This window comes from Typha angustifolia, chromosome 9, assembly GCF_048772165.1.
Source record: "Typha angustifolia cultivar Huaian chromosome 9, ASM4877216v1, whole genome shotgun sequence".
In the NCBI taxonomy this organism is placed as follows: domain Eukaryota; kingdom Viridiplantae; phylum Streptophyta; class Magnoliopsida; order Poales; family Typhaceae; genus Typha; species Typha angustifolia.
In genome coordinates, this window is record NC_133247.1 from 12,894,105 (window position 1) to 12,911,723 (window position 17,619).

The 17,619-nt window shown below is 36.2% G+C and overlaps 1 protein-coding gene across 1 annotated transcript; it reads left to right on the forward strand.

The window, feature by feature from the left end:
* Positions 1-6,710, forward strand: LOC140767248 (DEAD-box ATP-dependent RNA helicase 10-like). Its single transcript, XM_073107093.1, has 13 exons — positions 1-139; positions 237-360; positions 471-540; positions 1,039-1,101; positions 1,817-1,891; positions 2,065-2,184; positions 2,840-2,881; positions 2,992-3,066; positions 3,793-3,939; positions 4,126-4,263; positions 5,521-5,632; positions 5,942-6,030; positions 6,356-6,710. Exons 1-13 carry the CDS (start codon positions 1-3, stop codon positions 6,476-6,478), a joined length of 1,317 nt encoding a protein of 438 aa, XP_072963194.1. The 3' UTR covers positions 6,479-6,710.
* Positions 6,711-17,619: the final 10,909 nt, after the last annotated feature.

Here is a 17,619-nt window from a genome sequence, read left to right on the forward strand (position 1 = left end):
ATGGCGGAGGAGGAAGTCGGTGAGCCGAAGACTTTCGCCGACCTCGGGGTATGCAAAGAGCTGGTCGAGGCTTGCGAGAGTTTGGGGTGGAAGACGCCTTCAAAGATCCAGGTCGAATCGATCCCTTATGCACTCCAAGGTATGGTGTCCAAGATTAGATATTTGATTCTTGATTTGTTCCTTTGAGAAATCGAAATCGTAACGAGTTCTGTACCGTGTCGTTTGATTCTTTGTAGGGAGAGATGTGATTGGGTTGGCACAGACGGGATCAGGAAAGACTGGAGCTTTCGCTCTTCCGATTCTTCAAGCGCTGCTTGCGAAACCGGAGGCATTATTCGCTTGTGTCCTTTCTCCGACAAGGTTGAATTTTTTTTTTTTAAGGGGGGGTTCCCGAACAAGGTTTTCTTGTATAGGTTGTTAATTTTTCCGTTACTTGAGGGCTCTATTGTTTTTCTTTTGATTGGATTCAGGGAGTTGGCGATTCAGATTGCTGAGCAGTTTGAAGCTTTGGGGTCTGGTATTGGAGTGAAGTGTTCTGTGGTGAGTGATTAATAGTAGAATTTATATTTCCCAGGTATATAGGACATTTTAGAAATGTCAGTCTTTGAGTAACATGAACCTAAAACTCAACCAGAAGGTAACTACACTAGTGGCTCACTGGCTTTATTACTTGCAACAGATCTCTTTATTATCAGATTTTGGTTTGGCTTGATATCTGGCTTCAACTTTGGGTATGTTGATGTTTGATGGACAGTAGGTTGTTGAAACTTATCAATCCCTTTCAAGTCACCTTATCTTTTCATTTGAATCGCTCTGCTCAACAATTCTCGCAGATAGTTGTTATCACATCAGATCTCATGTTTGAAATCCTTGCTGTTGTAATAGACTTGGTTATGTGAATTTGTGATTACAACATGAATGTATTAAATTTCTCCTAGTAATTATTGTATTCCTCTTAGCTGATGCTTTTACAGATTTTACATTTTTTTCTTGCTTCATGATCAAGTTCTGATTGAGAAAGGACCTTTTTTCTTGCAGCTTGTGGGTGGGGTAGACATGATGCAGCAAGCAACATCTCTTGGGAAGCGTCCTCATATAGTGGTAATAATTTATTGATGTTCTTGTTTACAATACCCAATTTGTCAAAAAAAAATCCACCGGACTTTAATTGTAAATTCTGAATTGTGCTTTGAATCTATAAATGGATGAGTGAAGAGAGAATTCTAGGAAATGGAAGCAATAATTTTCTCTTATCCTCAGCATTAACTATTATTCTAGAACCAATTTTGTCTCTCTTTTTTGCAAAGTTGGATAATTCTGGTTGGAAATATGTGTTTTGTCTTGTTAACATAGTATGAAATTCCACATTGATCTTTGATAGTCAATTCGACTGTGGTGAACATGGTGATAGTTCTCTATTTCATTTTCTCTTTTACTATAGTTGCAGTATCTTTTTTCCCCTTTTGTAATGTATGTCACTGCCTATTGGTCCTTCAAATATCATCTTTTATGTCTATGATAGAAGGAATGGTTCTTTTATGTGCTTCTCACACAGAGAAATCTCTAGTGACATGGATGCTACATATTTATTACTTATTACAATACCTTAATTAGCTTGAGTATTAGTTTATTGCTAGTCCTTTTACTTTCAACTGTGGCATGAATGTTTACGAGATTTAAAAGTGGCGTTGCATCATGCTATGATAAATGTTTCCTATACTTGTACTATTTCCTTGGATGGACATTCTAGCTAGGGCAGGGTGAGAACTTGCACATGTTTCAATTGACATTTTGCCTTATCTTTATTGAATTGTAGGTTGCTACTCCTGGGCGTCTCTTGGATCATTTGTCAAATACTAAAGGTTTTAGCTTTCGCACGTTAAAATACTTGGTAAGAACTGATCCGTCAATTGATTTAATTGAATATATGGACCTGCATTACACCAACAACTTGAAATGATCTATATGGACTTGTGTGAACTACTTATGTAAATGCTTATATTCCTTGTTCTCAACAGTTATCTGTGATACATAATCACTCATGATTTATTTATGATTTATCAGGTCTTGGATGAGGCTGATAGGCTGCTCAACATGGATTTTGAGAAGGCCATTGACGACATCCTGAAAGTTATTCCTAAAGAACGGCGAACTTATCTATTTTCTGCCACTATGACCAAGAAGGTTATTACTGAGTTTGGAGATTTTTGTCAGCATATATGAAGTACTGTGCCATACTGTGTAGTGATCAACTGCTGATTGGGAAGATATACCTAGCTTATGCCTCTTCTTTTCATTTCATTAATTTTCATATTGATGGGGACAGGCCTGAGCAGTGCATGAGGGTTAATCACTAGAGCTGGTGGAGTCGGATATGGGCTTTCATTAACATGTGAAGTTTTGTTTTCTGTTGACAGATTGTGAATCTAGTTAATCTAAAAGAAGTGATTACTCATGTCAAGTTATTGAATGTGGTTCTAGTGGTTCTTGCACACACTTTATCTTAAGCATCTTATTTACATAATCTTTTCTAGTTTCTTTTGCTCCTTTATTCCTCTTAGTACTATAAAAATAGTAGTTGGGAAAAATTGGATGAAGTGTTGAAAGAATCAGAACAAAAGGTAATAAAGTTGCCAATAATTAGAGCTCGCTCCTTTCTCAGTAGAGTTTCTACTTTTTAGGGTCATCTGCACTCTTTTCATAAGATTCTTATCAAATAATTTGTTCTTTGGAGGAAATAATTTCCATACAATTTCTGTAACAAACTCGTTTGCATGCTTTGTTTTTCTTGTGGCAGAATTGAATTTGTTAAAGAGTTAATTCCTGTGCTCTCATGCAGGTTGGCAAACTCCAACGTGCTTGTCTCAGGAATCCTGTCAAGGTTTGTCTGTTGCTTCTTTCGAAGTTTTCTTATTTATGTTGGCATACAGAATCAGAAACTTGTAAAGATTCTTCCTATATCTCTACTAAATCACTTGCTGGAAATCTCAGATCGAAGCAGCCTCAAAATATTCCACCGTTGATACACTCAAGCAACAATTCCGCTTAGTTCCTGCAAAGTACAAGGTTAGTTTTCTTTTCTTTTTCTTTTTTTTTGGTTGTTGTTGTGTTACCAAGACTGTTATTTGTGTGCATGCCACTGCTTACATAAATATTAGCCCGTGATACTAAAATCCACAGAATATAAAGAAAAGTGTCCATGAACTTTGATGTGATATCCACTAGAGTACTAGGGTAACTAAAACTTGGGTTTTTGTATCACCACAGGTATAGTGTGACATAAGGCTTGAATTTCTTCAGTAATGAAGATTAGGCTACTTACATCTCCTCTTCTTAGACCTCGCAGTGGTGGGAGTCGAGTGCAATCGATGGCCTACAACAAGTCTCTATTCTAAGAAGTGTCGGTAGCTTTGATTTCCATATAATCTATCAATGCTGTCATGCCAGGTTCCTTACATAAGAGTTGTTGATAATTGATATGACTAAAAAACTGTCTATTTGTTTTTATGCTTAGCCTGCCTGAAGCAGAACCTATTATATGGCATGGTTTGTGACAATGCCTATCATCTAAAGAATTTTTAACATATTATATACAAGCAAAGCATTCTAATTATTGGTTATGATTTCCATATATGAGAGCACATACAGGAAATAGCTCTGCTTACCTTTTTTTCCCCTTGTGATTCTCGCTGTTTCTTATATTAAGTTTACTAACACTTGCAATGCCCTGAGTCAATTTCTTCTCTTGGGCTTTCCTTTGAATATAACGTCACCTCTGCATCTGTTTCCCAGGATTGCTATCTTGTCTACATTTTGACTGAGATGTCTGGAAGTACAACAATGGTTTTTACACGCACATGTGAAGCGACAAGGCTTTTGTCTCTCATTCTCCGGAATCTTGGCTTAAAGGCCATTCCAATAAGTGGCCAAATGAGCCAGGTTAAGCTCATTTCCCTTTTCCAAATGTTAGGAAGTATTACAAAATTTACTTATGTGATTAATTACTTTATATTGGCTATCTGAATTATAGACATGTAGATGGAACACATGTTTTTTCTTGTTTCCTTTACATTATTATCTGTTGCGTAAATAAACTTCAGCAGCAAATGGTTTCTTTTATTGCAGGCTAAGAGATTAGGGGCTTTGAACATGTTCAAGGCTGGTGAATGCAACATTCTTATATGTACAGATGTGGCTAGTAGAGGTCTTGATATTCCTTCAGTTGATTTGGTTATTAATTATGACATCCCAACAAATTCTAAGGTACATATTCCATCAAATGAATGTTCAGAATACTTTGTAGTGTCTTGTTAAGTAAGAGCATATTCTCCTTCTATGCAAGAATGTGTTTACTCTTAAACTTGTAGTATAAAAATTGACTTATTTTTTAACTTTACAATCTGCAAGAGGGGTGTTATATTCCTTTCCAAAGTTTTTTTAATTTTTTTATAGTATGGAATAGTCAAGATGAAAGAACTAAGGAGCAGATTTATCCTCAATCTATCTGTTCAATGCTTCTGTTGATACAGAACCATTGTAAGATTGTACTTAGGCCATCTGGAAACTTCAGTATCTTTCCTTTTCAGATTATCCTTCAGTGTCAACACTTCTAAACAAATGGAAATTACATGATGGCCTGAAACCTTTCGATGATCATCTATCGATTGGCATGTTGATGTCAGGAAAAATTGATGAACTTGGCACTTCTTTTTGGAATATATGACACCATGGGTTCTGGCACTATCATATTCAGCTCTCTATAGTGGCCTAAGAAGTGAGTCAGAATTGTCAGACAAAAAGTGTTGTATAGTATAAACCCGTCGCTGATATAAGGGTAGAACATTTCAGTAGCCACCAATATAAGAAATAGAAATTTTTAAGAGTATTCAGTGAAATTGTCCATTAATTGGGTACTACTTGTTTGAGTAATTTCACAGCATCTAGCAGTTACATTCACAGCTTTGCATTAAGTATAAACGAGTGAACGTGGGGATTTATCTAAACCTTTTTGGAATTATGCCTCTTATTTATCTAGATATTAATGATTGTTATGAAATATAAATATCTCCATGTCTTCGTACACATAGTGGGACACTTTGCCCAGTGCTAAATGTACAGGGAACATGCTTGATGAGAACACAATCCATTTACATTCCCTTGTGCAGTTGAAAGTTTCGCTTTAGTTGATGTTGCATCATTAGTGGTGATAACTTATTGACATAAGGGTACACCTTAACTGTTTATTTTAATTTTCCTTACAGTTATATCATAGCAGAAGTATTACTTGATCCTACAGATTACACGATCCTCTGTTTATCTCTTTTACTTTGACTATGTTTCTTGTTTTCCAATCTTTATGACATATTGATACTGAAGTGTGCTGCTCACATGAATAATGTCTGTTCTGTAACTTTTTGTTAAACCGTATGTCTTACTTTTATACTTGAGATTTGAGTGTTTTTAATAGTTCATGAGATCCAAATTATGAGATCTTTTATTTGTGTATCTTTTATGTTTTAGGATTACATCCATCGTGTGGGTAGAACTGCACGTGCCGGACGTTCTGGATTTGCAGTATCTTTAGTGAATCAGTATGAGGTTGAGTGGTACTTACAAATAGAGCAGCTTATTGGTATGAAATCTTTTCTTTGCATGGTTCATGTACTGCAAACTTAATGTAAAAATTTGAAAAAGGATCCCAACACTTCTTCCAGTATTGAATGCATTTCAGGATTAGAAAAGGTGAAATCTTCTTGCAAGGATTTTACTATTTTTTCCACCTTGATATAAAGCATTTTGAATCTTGAGATGCTTTTAAGGACTAGAAAGAAGTCAAATCCTTCCCAAAGGTTTCACATAATGTATAAATGCACACACTCATGCACAAACACACACATTTATGTAAATGGTGGAATCCTCTGATGGTCTGCTGTTTTATTAGGTAAAAAGCTTCCTGAGTATCCTGCAGAGGAAGCACAAGTCCTTATTTTATTCGAGCGTGTATCTGAAGCCAAGAGAATATCACAGATGGTATGCAACTTCTGCCATTATCATAGTTGTTTGTCGTTGAGCTGAGCTGGAGGATTTCTTTTTTAACATTTGTACTTTCTGATGCAAATCTACCCCAATATGCGGTGCATTTCAACCTGGATCCAGGCATGAATATAGAGAAACATAGATATTGAACCCTGAGTTTGTCGTCCCTTGAAATGGATGGCCTATTTGTAGTCTTAAAAGTGGCTGGAGCACATGCTTGTATTCTCTATTTTTCAGTCATCATTTCAAAGAACTCTGTTGTTTTTGGATTATTCAATTAGAGGAAACAAAAATGTGACGGTTTTCCTTTTGCTTACAGAAAATCAGGGAAGGTCCTCGCAACAAGAAGAGAAGAAATGCAGAAGCTGACGATGAAGATGCTGAGGTATATGCTTTTAATCGCAAAAATACAAAGACATCCAAGAAATTTAAGAGGAGGTAATGCAGAATAGACAGAGCATGACATGCTCTACATGGGTAAGTGCTGATTGAGGAGCATTAATTTTATATTTTTATCACCACGGCCCAAAATTTTGATATGTAGATAGAAATTTTCATGTCCGGAAATTTCGGCCATTTCAGTAACATTTTGATGGCTACTGAGTGTATCCTTTTCAGTGAGTTGAATGTAGAAGAACATTGCTAAATTAAATTGTTGAAGCACTTTACCATAAGGGAACTATGGTGCCCTACCAGGTTGCAATGGCATCAAATATTATTGGGGTTAATTTCCCAAGAAAATAGTAGTATGCTATAACTTCCTCTCAAGAAAGATACTCTTTCCATCACAATTATAATTATGAGAGAATCGGACTGACACCCCTCGAACCACTAGGATTTTCAAAAAATATGTAAAGTAATATATAAATAATTCCAAATAATCTATGGAAGCAGTAAATCCCTCAAAATATAGGTTATTTATATAGGTATCCTCTTGAATTATTTTTCAAGTCAAATCATTTAATAGAAAAAGATTAAAAAAAACCCTTTAAATAAGGATGATTTATTATTTTTTTAAATGGTTTAAATTTTAATGATAGTTTATTCTAAGGGGTATTCAAGTAGAAAATTAAGGATTTTAAAGCAAAATTTTGTATTTCAAGTGCTACATATTTATATATGTGAACTTCAGGGGGCATACAATCAAATAAATGATTTCCAAGAGTATATGTGCAAAAAAGCATAATTCTAAAACACATGTCTTATTAACTAAATATTTTTAATTTTCTAGGATTAAAATACCTTTAGCTTGGATGCACTTGTGCAATATGGATAACCTTATTTCAAAATAAGCATCTTTATTTTGGTATAGTAACTAAACAGCAGCGTAGATTCTTCTGGTATATTAATTCATCGTTCTTTCTGTTTTTATTATATACAACTTTCTAAAATTATATTTTGCCCCTAGATTAGACAATATCTAATTACCACTACTTCACATCTAATTAAAAGTGTTCTTATCATTTAGTTTAAAATGTCACCGATTCATAATACTAATTCACTATTATTTATTATTTTATTATTAATTTATATCATATTAGATATAACTGTTACTCTTTATATTAATATTTAAGTAAGCAATAGAATAATTTATACTGGTGGTATTAGCTCTCTTCATTTGTTATTAAAATTTAGAATACTTCTTTTTAAAATCGACTTTGTTGTATAAGTAGATGAGGTCAGGATGAAAAATAGAATAATTAAATAATAAGAATTTAGGTAGCTTTGCAAAAATAGTTGAGCCGACCCAATTGCTTATTGGGTTTAATAATAAAACCAAACTGGTCTAATTCGGTTCACTGGTCTAATAAGGAAGCAGCTTCTATCACTCATTAGTTTGAAAATTTACCCAATTCCTAGAGTAATAAAAAGAAGAGAAAGTTCAAGGTAACTCTAAACCAACATTTAGCTATATATATATATATATATATATTTACAAATAAGCTGTTTATTCGTTTAAAAAAAAATACTTGATGTATACTTAATGTATTTTTGCGACCTTTTCGGTGATTAATAAAAATTTATTTTTATTTCTCAAGAAAAAAGAGAAAAATCTGAGGCTCTCATTGTGAATAAAGAAAAAGGAGGGGTTTATTTGTAATATAGTAAGTCTTAGAAATAATAATAATAATAATAATAATAATAATAAACAAGCGAGATGCATGAGCGTAACCAAAAGCAAGAAAAGGAAACAATGAACAGTTACGTAGTTTTATGTATTGGTCGAAAAGGAAACAATGAAGCACTATTTTTGGTAGTTGTCAGTGCACATTTCTCTAGATGGATTTTGGTGGCCTGGTTTTGGTTGTCGTGTCTGTGTCTGTGTCTGTGTCTGTGTCTGTATCTGTATGTTAATAACGTCAAAAACGTAAATTTTCATAACGGCTGCTGATTGTAGATAAGACTTTAAAAGAGTAGTAGAGCCGGCTCAATTAATTATATTATGGACAGTTTTACCTCATATAACTTTCCACTTTACTCAAAAACCTTACAGACCTCACCATTTCCATGATTTCTTTTTTTTTTTTTTACGTGTGTGTGTGTGGAGGGGAGTATCTTATGTAAGTCTCTTTAATACTGCGTATCGACAGATGATAGATGATAAGATATATCTCACTAGAATAGATATCTATCGTAAGGAATTGAAGTCGGTTAATGAGATTTAAACCTTAAAATATATTATATTTGATATATAACTTACTTAAGCTGTTAGGTAATTGAAGAATAATATATACATCGTTATATATATATACCAAAAGAAAACATATATTTATAAATGTGTGTGTGATTTATTGATAAGGTAATTTCATACCCACACAAAGGAGGAGTTAGGGAGAGAGCAACAAGAAAATAAACTACCCAATTCATACTAGATGTCTTTCTCTCTCCCTCACTCACACACACACACACACACACTACTACTTCTTCTTCTTCTTCTCTCTCTCTCTCTCTCTCTCTCTCTCTCTCTCTCATCATTCCTCATTTGTGCTACTTTGATCCTTAACAACAAACTTACTGCTCACAGATTCCTCGCTCTCATATCCCTCATCACCTTTGATGCTCTTCCCCTTGCTGCTATCCTCCACCTTAGCCTTCTGGTAACCAGTACTCAGCTTGTTCGCTTTCCCTGATGCAGCTTCTTCTTTCATGGCCTTCAGTTCCTCAACATCTACAAAGGATTTAGATATCTTAGTTGCAACCTTCTTGAGTTTTGCTTTGGTCGGCGCCAAGCTCTTCTCCTTCTTAGTCTTGCTGTGTGAACTCATATGCCCTCCAAATGCCTGAGCATTCGGAAACTCCACGCCGCAAGTGGTGCACCTAAAGATGCGGTCGCCATCAACCCCCGGTCGGACTTGCCCTGCCAGATAAGCACTGATGGCCTCCCAGTTTGGATCAAGAGGATCTTCAGGAGCGTTCCAATAACTTGGAGTTTGATTGAATAAGACTTCTTGCTGATCTATGAATGGTGTTTGGAGGAGGCCATCAATATTCACGTTGTTGTAATCCGATAATGGATTGTATTGTTGCTGAGGATCAGGATATGGAATGTTTGTCGAGCTGATGTCGAGATCAGGGATGGTGGTTGTTGGGTAGCTCATGCTGCATCGGATTGATGAGAGTGACGGTGTCGGCATGAATACAAACTGGTTGGCTGTGGATTTGAATGGATCATATGGCTCAGGAGAGAGGGGTCTTTGGTTGCTAGCCTCAATGGTGGTGGTGGTGTTGTTATTTGGAGGAATTGGAGAATTTTGAATGGTAGATGATGCACTGACCACTATGGATGAGGTAGAGTTGTTTGGCGGTGGGACGACGAGGGGTGGCTCATTTGTAGGGCTATTTTGGCTAAGGAGTGCATCTATTTCATCAGAGAATTCATCCATGTTGAAAGGAACAGGGATGAAAGAGAACTTTGAAGATTGAAGGAGGAGGAGAAATAGGTCTAGAATATGAAGAGATGAATATTAGAAGCGAGGACGGGCGAGTATTTGTACACATACACGAAATCTTCTGCGAATCGAGCCAAGGAATTGCATTCAATGAAGTACTCTGGAAAGTTATGCGATAAAATCGGAGGTGGTAATCACATAGGATTTTCCATGTGAGTTGGTACATGCAACATTCAAAAGTTGCTTACATTGTGTAATTTGTCTTTACAAATTTGTAATTAATGTATTTTTTTTTCTTTGTTCCTATATTCTACTATATATATATATATATATATATAGACTAGTTTGCGAGTTGAAGAATATCGTTTACACATTTTTTGGGCAGGGAAATTGTGATGCATAGGTATATCTCTTTGTAGATTCAGACTTCATTTCTGAATAGGGAAGGGAAATTCCAAATTTGACATTTTAGTATATGAATTTATTGCTAAAATTTTAGTGTTCTTTTTCTACTCAGGGATATGTAATTCTTATGAAAATGTACATAAGATCCAACAATACGGTTTTACATGATATATTTTTCTCGAATTAGGTAATTTTCATAAGCGTAGGACTAAGGGAACGTACTGATATCCTCGAATATATTCTACATCTTCTAACTGATGTGAGAAATAAGAGAAACTAATGATGAAATCTGTCCTGGTGCAGTTCGGTTCGCCTTTATCAAAATTGCCAAGTTATTAATAATATATACGGTGCTCGTCGTTTCCCCTATGATCTAGTGTAACGATGTATCTCCATATCTACTGAATTCTCAATATATTGATTATATTGTTTCACCTAATTCTTTCTTAGAATGTTGTTTATTCTTCCTACAAATTTGATTTCAACCCCTGCATACTATACTTCAGACCCAAGATTTTTAGTATGTGGTTGGGGACTTGTATTTCGAGTTTTGGGCTAATCTAATCATTAGGTTTGGGCTAATCTAATCGTTTGCAAAATATTCAGTAATCGCTTGATAAATTCGAGGAAAACAGATTGATTATGCTGTTTCTCTTAGAACTTGTTGGTTTAATCTTGTTGAGAGTACTTTCTATTAAAAAAAAACTAGAAATACAGGTTTTCATTTGAAAATTTTAACACATATGGTATGAATAGTATAGATCATTGAAAGCTAGGTTGTGAAATGAATTTTCGAACTTGTGTGTGTGTGTGTGTTATAAGATTTGATAACATCTCCTTTGAAACAGGGAAGTTAATTTAACTCCTTTACCGTGCGTATTAGTTTGTGAACTAACTGATCCATTCAAGTTAGTAATTGAGTCTCATTTTGTAGAGGGAGGCATTCAGGGTTATCAAAACAGTACTATCAAAAGTACTTGGTAAAGAAATATTACCTAAGACAAAAGATAGCAATTGATTGCCCTTTTGTATTAATGTTCTAGATTCAACTTCTCTTTTCATAATATGGATTGATACATGAAAGCAGTCAAAAGGAAAGATGAAATGATAATTATGGTCAAAAAAGCAACACCAGGAGCAGATACACTGAAAACCGATAACGGAAAGCAAAAAATGGCAGGACTTTAATGCTTTCCTCCTTCAGAATCTCAGTGGACATTGGAGGGAGTTGTGCCACCATTAGTTTTAGGCTCACTGTTCACAGAATTCTCACTAATGGTGGCAAGAGCTTTTGCTATCACCTTTTGATCAGTCTCTATGTTCTGATCTTCTTCAACGAGGTACTTCAATCCGCCATCATCCTCGAGGAGTTCATCATCTTCTTCTTCTTCTTTCTTGGCCTCAACAGTTGTAGGAACTTCTTCTGTGCCATTCTCATTGGACATCTTTACATAGACATGAGAGCCCTCCTTATGTTCATGGATTAGAGGAATCAGTCGTGGTCTCTTTGATGCCTCCTGGACTGTCATCTTTACCTTTCTGGTCTTGCTGTGAGAGCTCATATGACCTCCATAGGCTTGAGCAGTTGTAATAACCCAAAAAAAAAAAAAAAAAAAGAATAATAATAATAATATATAAATTGAAAAAAAAATAATAATAAAAATAAATAAAAGAGACAAAAAGAAAGAAATAAAATAAAATAAAAAAAATATATTGGCGTTGCATGGCACGAGCTCGTGCCATGCAACGTGGGCGCGTGTTGGGGGCGCCACGTGCGCCCACAACCGCCGGCCCGGCCAACCGGGCCGGACCAGCTAGCTGCGGCGGGCCCCGCCGCCGCCGCAGCCGCCGCCTTTCCCCCTCCTCCACCGCCTTCCCTCTCTCTCTTTATATATCTCTCTCTCTCTTTCTCTCTCACATATTCTCTCTCTCTCCCTCTCTCTCTCTCTCTTTTCTCACATATTTTCTTGCCGACGCCGGTCTACCACCGCCGTCGCTGCCATCGCCGCCGCAGCACCACCCTCACCGCCTCTCTCTCTCTCTCTTTTGATCTCTCTCTCTCTCTCTCTCGAACCCTCTCTTTCTCTCCTTCCCTTGCCGACGCCAGCCTACCGCCGCCGTCGCCGTCGTCGCCGCCGCACCACCTTCTCCTTCTCTAACTCCCTCGTTCTCTCTCTACCCTTCTCTCTTTCTCTCCTCGCCGACGGCTTCTCGTTGTCGCCGTCGTCGCCGCCGCACCACCTTCTCTCTCTCTTACCCTCCTCTCTCTCTCTCTCTCTCTTTCTTGCCCGCGGGTGGGCTTGTCGGAGCCGAGCCACCGGCGAGAGGCCGGCCGCTGGCTGGCCAGCAGCGGCCGGTGCCCTCCCCGCCGGCCCGGGTCCGCAACCGCCTCCCTCACCTCCCCTCTTTCTTCTCTTTCTCTTCTGTTCTTCTTCTTCTTCTTCTTCTTCCTCTTCTTCTTCTTCTTCTTCTTCTTCCTCTTCTTCTTCTTCTTCTTTCTTTCCTTCTTTCTTTCTTTTTCTCCTTCTTCCTCAGCTCCTCTTTTCTCTTTCTGCACAGTGTTGGGCTCGGCCCAGCACTGTAGCAGACAGTGCTGGGCCGAGCCCAGCACTGATGGCAGTTGTAATTAATTTATTAATTAATTAGTTTATTTATGTTATTTATTTAAGTATTTTGCTTCTTAATTAATGCAAATAGATTATTTAGACATTAACTATTTTAATAATATTATATATCCTTCAATGTATTTTTATTAATGATAATTTTTATAATTAATGATTAATTAGGCATAAATATAGGTAATACTTATATTTATTTATTTACTTACTTATATGTATATTAGATTAATAGATAAATTTGTAAATTATAATTATTAGATTTATATTCTAATATTCTTATGATATACATTTTTAAGTAACTCTATTAATTTATTATACATTATTATTTTGTAGCAAATAAGATAATGACTACATAGTCCCTAATTAATCAAGATATAATTTAATTATAATTAGATTTTTATCTATATTTTATTTATAATTAAAATCTAGCCAATCATAAAAACAAGTAGAAATTCTAAAATCTAATAAATCATCATATTTTACTCGAACGGATTATAATGGGATAAACAACTAACTTTATGTTACTTAAACATTTTCAGATCCCGAACCCCCTTATTTGAGACCCCGTGGACCTTGCTAGCGATGAGTGTCACTCGGTTACCTGACGGACGTGAGAGATGCGTGGTTTGTATCTTCTGATCAGACTGTGAGTAGTCTTATCCCCTAGATCCCTTTCTCAAATTAGGATTTATTATATATTATGTACATGCACGTTTTGGCCTCCAGCATGATTATATGACTTTATATAGAGATGATTTCAGTTGAGCATATATTTTATCATGTATTTGATTAGACTGATCTAGGATATGAGTACATTGGTGATATATAAAGATGATTGGAGATGATTATGCTATTATGGTTTTATGTCGGGATGATCTCTATCATGAGTATGTATGTGATAGATTAGCATGAGTATGCATGTGTTAGATACATGGTTGGAGTTTGCATTACATCATTTTTCTCTCGGCTTCTTTACCACCTAAATTCCTGAGTTGTATGATCTGTTGTCGTACTGGATATATGCATATGATTTATCATGTATAGGAAATCATAAAAGTACATGTGTATGTGATGTGATGTGATGTGATGGCTGGAACGGTATCTGGTCCAGACTGGTACTGGACATACTCTTAGCGTATGGCAGAGTATGGTGATGGCTGATAGTTGTACTCTTAGCGTATGACAGGGTACAACTATCATTGATATACCCTTAGCGTATGGTAGGGTATGATTACTTTCTTCAGAGATACCCTTAGCGTATGGCAGGGTATGATTTATCTACAGAGATACTCTTAGCGTATGACAGGGTATGCTCTGAGCTTGTGACATGATGTGTATCGAGTTTGGGGCCGGATACCGTAGTCCAGCATGGTGGATGATATTCAGAGTTGAGACGGATGATTGTGATAGTGAGAGATATGTGAATTATATCTGGCTCTAACATATATGATTATCTAGTAGTTGGTATGCATCATGCATCATCATTGTTATGACTAGTATCATTGGATCATAATTGTTATACATGATATGGTGTTATAGTCGGTGATGTTATATGGTAATTTCATCATGTTATATAATTTCGGTTGAGGATATAATATGGTCATTCATGAGAACTGATTTCATTCATATATATGTCATTGAGGATACATATATATATATGTTCATACATGACATCATACTGTTTTCTGATTCATATTATCCAGTACATGATTTACTCTCTGTTTGGCTTCACTGATTCGGGGTAAGGTCTATTCACTGAGCCTTTTGCTCATGACTCTCTTTATTTCTTTTCTAACCTCTCAGATATGTGGTACGTGATAGCGACTTGAGAAGATATTTTAGAGTAATGATGAGGTGAGCTATAGATGCGAGATGGCATAGATGATAGTTTATATAGAAATTGAGTTGTACCAGTATTTGATATTTGTACTCTTTTATATTAGACGATGATTTGTATAATACAGGTCGAATCATAGTGTACTCTTGTATCAGTTGTTTAGTTGTATCTTGATGGTTTGTTGTGGCCTGTGTGGGTCCTGCCAGATTATGTAGCGGTCTAGTGTGTATTATTGTGTATTTTGATATTCATATGTTAACAGGTTTATTTGGTTAAGAGTATGATTTATTTGGTGATGGATTATGTGATCATGGATATGTTAGCAGGTGTTATTTGATGATGTCATGATTGTATGTGCACAGGAGTGTATCCGTGTGTGGCGGGCCCCGCCCGACCTGTCGCGTGCGCCGCGCGTGCCGTGTGGGCGCGTGGGCGTGCACGTGTCCGTGCCGGGCGGGGCGTTACAGCAGTAGGAAACTCTATGTCACATAAGCTGCATTTGTGAATATGAAATGACTCCTTTTCTTCTCTTGGGTAAAATTCTAGTAGATACTCTAGGAGGTTGTCATGGCTTTGGAAAGTATATTGTGAGTTGTTTGGGTTGACATTGAGGTAAGGATTCAAGTGTTGCTGGTATTTTATGTATGGTGGTTGGGTTCTTGGGCAGAAAGAAATGGTAGGAGATGTGCTATCCAAGATATAAGCCTCAGGAAGAGGAGGTGCTCTTTTCAAGTACTGCTGGTATTGTATGTATGGTGGTTGGATTCTTGGGCAGAAGGAAATGGTAGGAGATGTGCTATCCAAGATATAAGCCTCAGGAAGAGGAGGTGCTCTATTCAAGAATGATGATCCTAGAGCATCTGGGCATGGAACTCTTTGGTTTGCGACCACATATAGATTAGGATTCATCATGCCAAAGCCAAAAGGGCTGCTAATGGTTGTTGGTTTGATTATTCTAGATGAGGATGGGAGTGATGGAGTTGGCATGAAAACAAACCTATCATTTGAGTTCATGGTGTTGGATAGACTAAGTGAAGTCATTGTAAGCTCTCTGGTTGCTGCGAACCTTGCTGCAGGGTCGACGATAGGAGAGGTATGCACGTACCGGTTGTTTGCTCTAGGTGAGTTAGACATGATCAAGGTATTATTGGCTGTTTGAAGGAAAGGAGAGGTGAGAAGGATCTCTTGTGTTGGTGGTGGTGGTCTAGTGAAACGAGAGCCATCACTTGCTTGGCCATGAAAAAAACTCATGTCACCCTTCTCCATAAGCAAGGGGATGGGGGAGAGAGATTTCAAGAGAAATGATGAAGAGGGTTGAGAGCTATGAGATATTGCAGGGATTGAGTGATTAGAGGGCTATATATTGTGCATTTATCAAATCCTCTAAAGGCAATGACAGGCAAGCAGAGAATTCAACCTATCAAGAATTGATTTATTAGAAGAAAGTTTTTATCCAACATCGACTATCTCTAATTGAATAATGCAATTTTACGCATAGTGGTGTGTGCGGGAATGCACTGTTTGACGTCCGATTTCCCCACAATCAATTGATTCATGCATGAGCGGTGTTGTATACGGTTTGCATAAACATGATAGTAGGTGGTATTCGTATGTATTCACATTCATTTTATGGTAAGAATTTCCTAGCATATCTAAAAATGTATTGCGTTTTGTCGCATTCGATGATACATTGAACTTGACTTGGTGAAATATGAAACTTAATGTCTTCTCTAGGTACTAGATTACATATGAGTGCAAAGTGGGGTCTTGCGTTCATTTGTGTTATTCTGTAAGTGTATAATTGAGTAGTTTCATATATGAAATGGCAAAAAGACACAAAAAGTGCTCAAGGCTCTATAGTAGAGTTGAATGGTAATCCTTCTTTGTTGTCTTTTATACGAATACATTGATGAATTTACAAGAAGTTGTAATTCTTTGCATTTCTTTTGAGTCAAAATGCTTTCTTTTGATCACCTGGAACCATTTAAAGTATGAATTTTCTCTTTACTTAGAAGTAGTAACTCTCCTAACATCATTATAAATAATGCGAGTTGTACATCTTCTTAAGTTGTTAAATTCTAAAGTATGTCACATGCATAAACATGAATTACTAAATGCTTACTACTATGGTATGTTTACATGAGAATTATAATTTCTAGGAAGAAATACTATTTTTTGAACTAGAAGGAAGTACTTGGAGAGGCATGAATTATATATATATATATGTACTATGCTGAAGGAAGAAATTTGCTTAGGGAGAATAAGAAGAAAAAGGAAAAGGTGTTGTGGAATTTTATTATCTAATATTCTTTCTTCAAATGGATTTAGAATATGCCATTAAAAGTTTTAGTGAGTAGCCATGATGCTCTGAAGATATAATATTAGTCCTTTTACTGTGGAGTAAACAATCTTCATGCCTTGCTAAAGCAAATGTGTGTTTGATCCATTAGGTGGCATCTACAAAGATATAGCAGAATAAAATTAAGCACCAGCCTTGAATCTTCCTTGATTCACTTGATGAGTTTTTGAACATTTCTTGTAAGAATTGATAATGCGTCGTCCATTTCATAAAATGGAAAAGGAAACAATCAATGAATTATTACGGTATATATTCACTGCATATAAAACTACAAGGAAACTTAGAAATCCAGTCCAGAAATATATAAACTTGTCATTCAGGTATATATATATATATATATATACATACCTCTGTTCCTTCTGAAAGATAGCTCTACTATAGAATTTTTCGTACTAAACCATATACTTGGCATAATTTTCATATATTTAGAACCATATATGGACCTATGTGAGCATTGATCTTGCTATCAGCCTG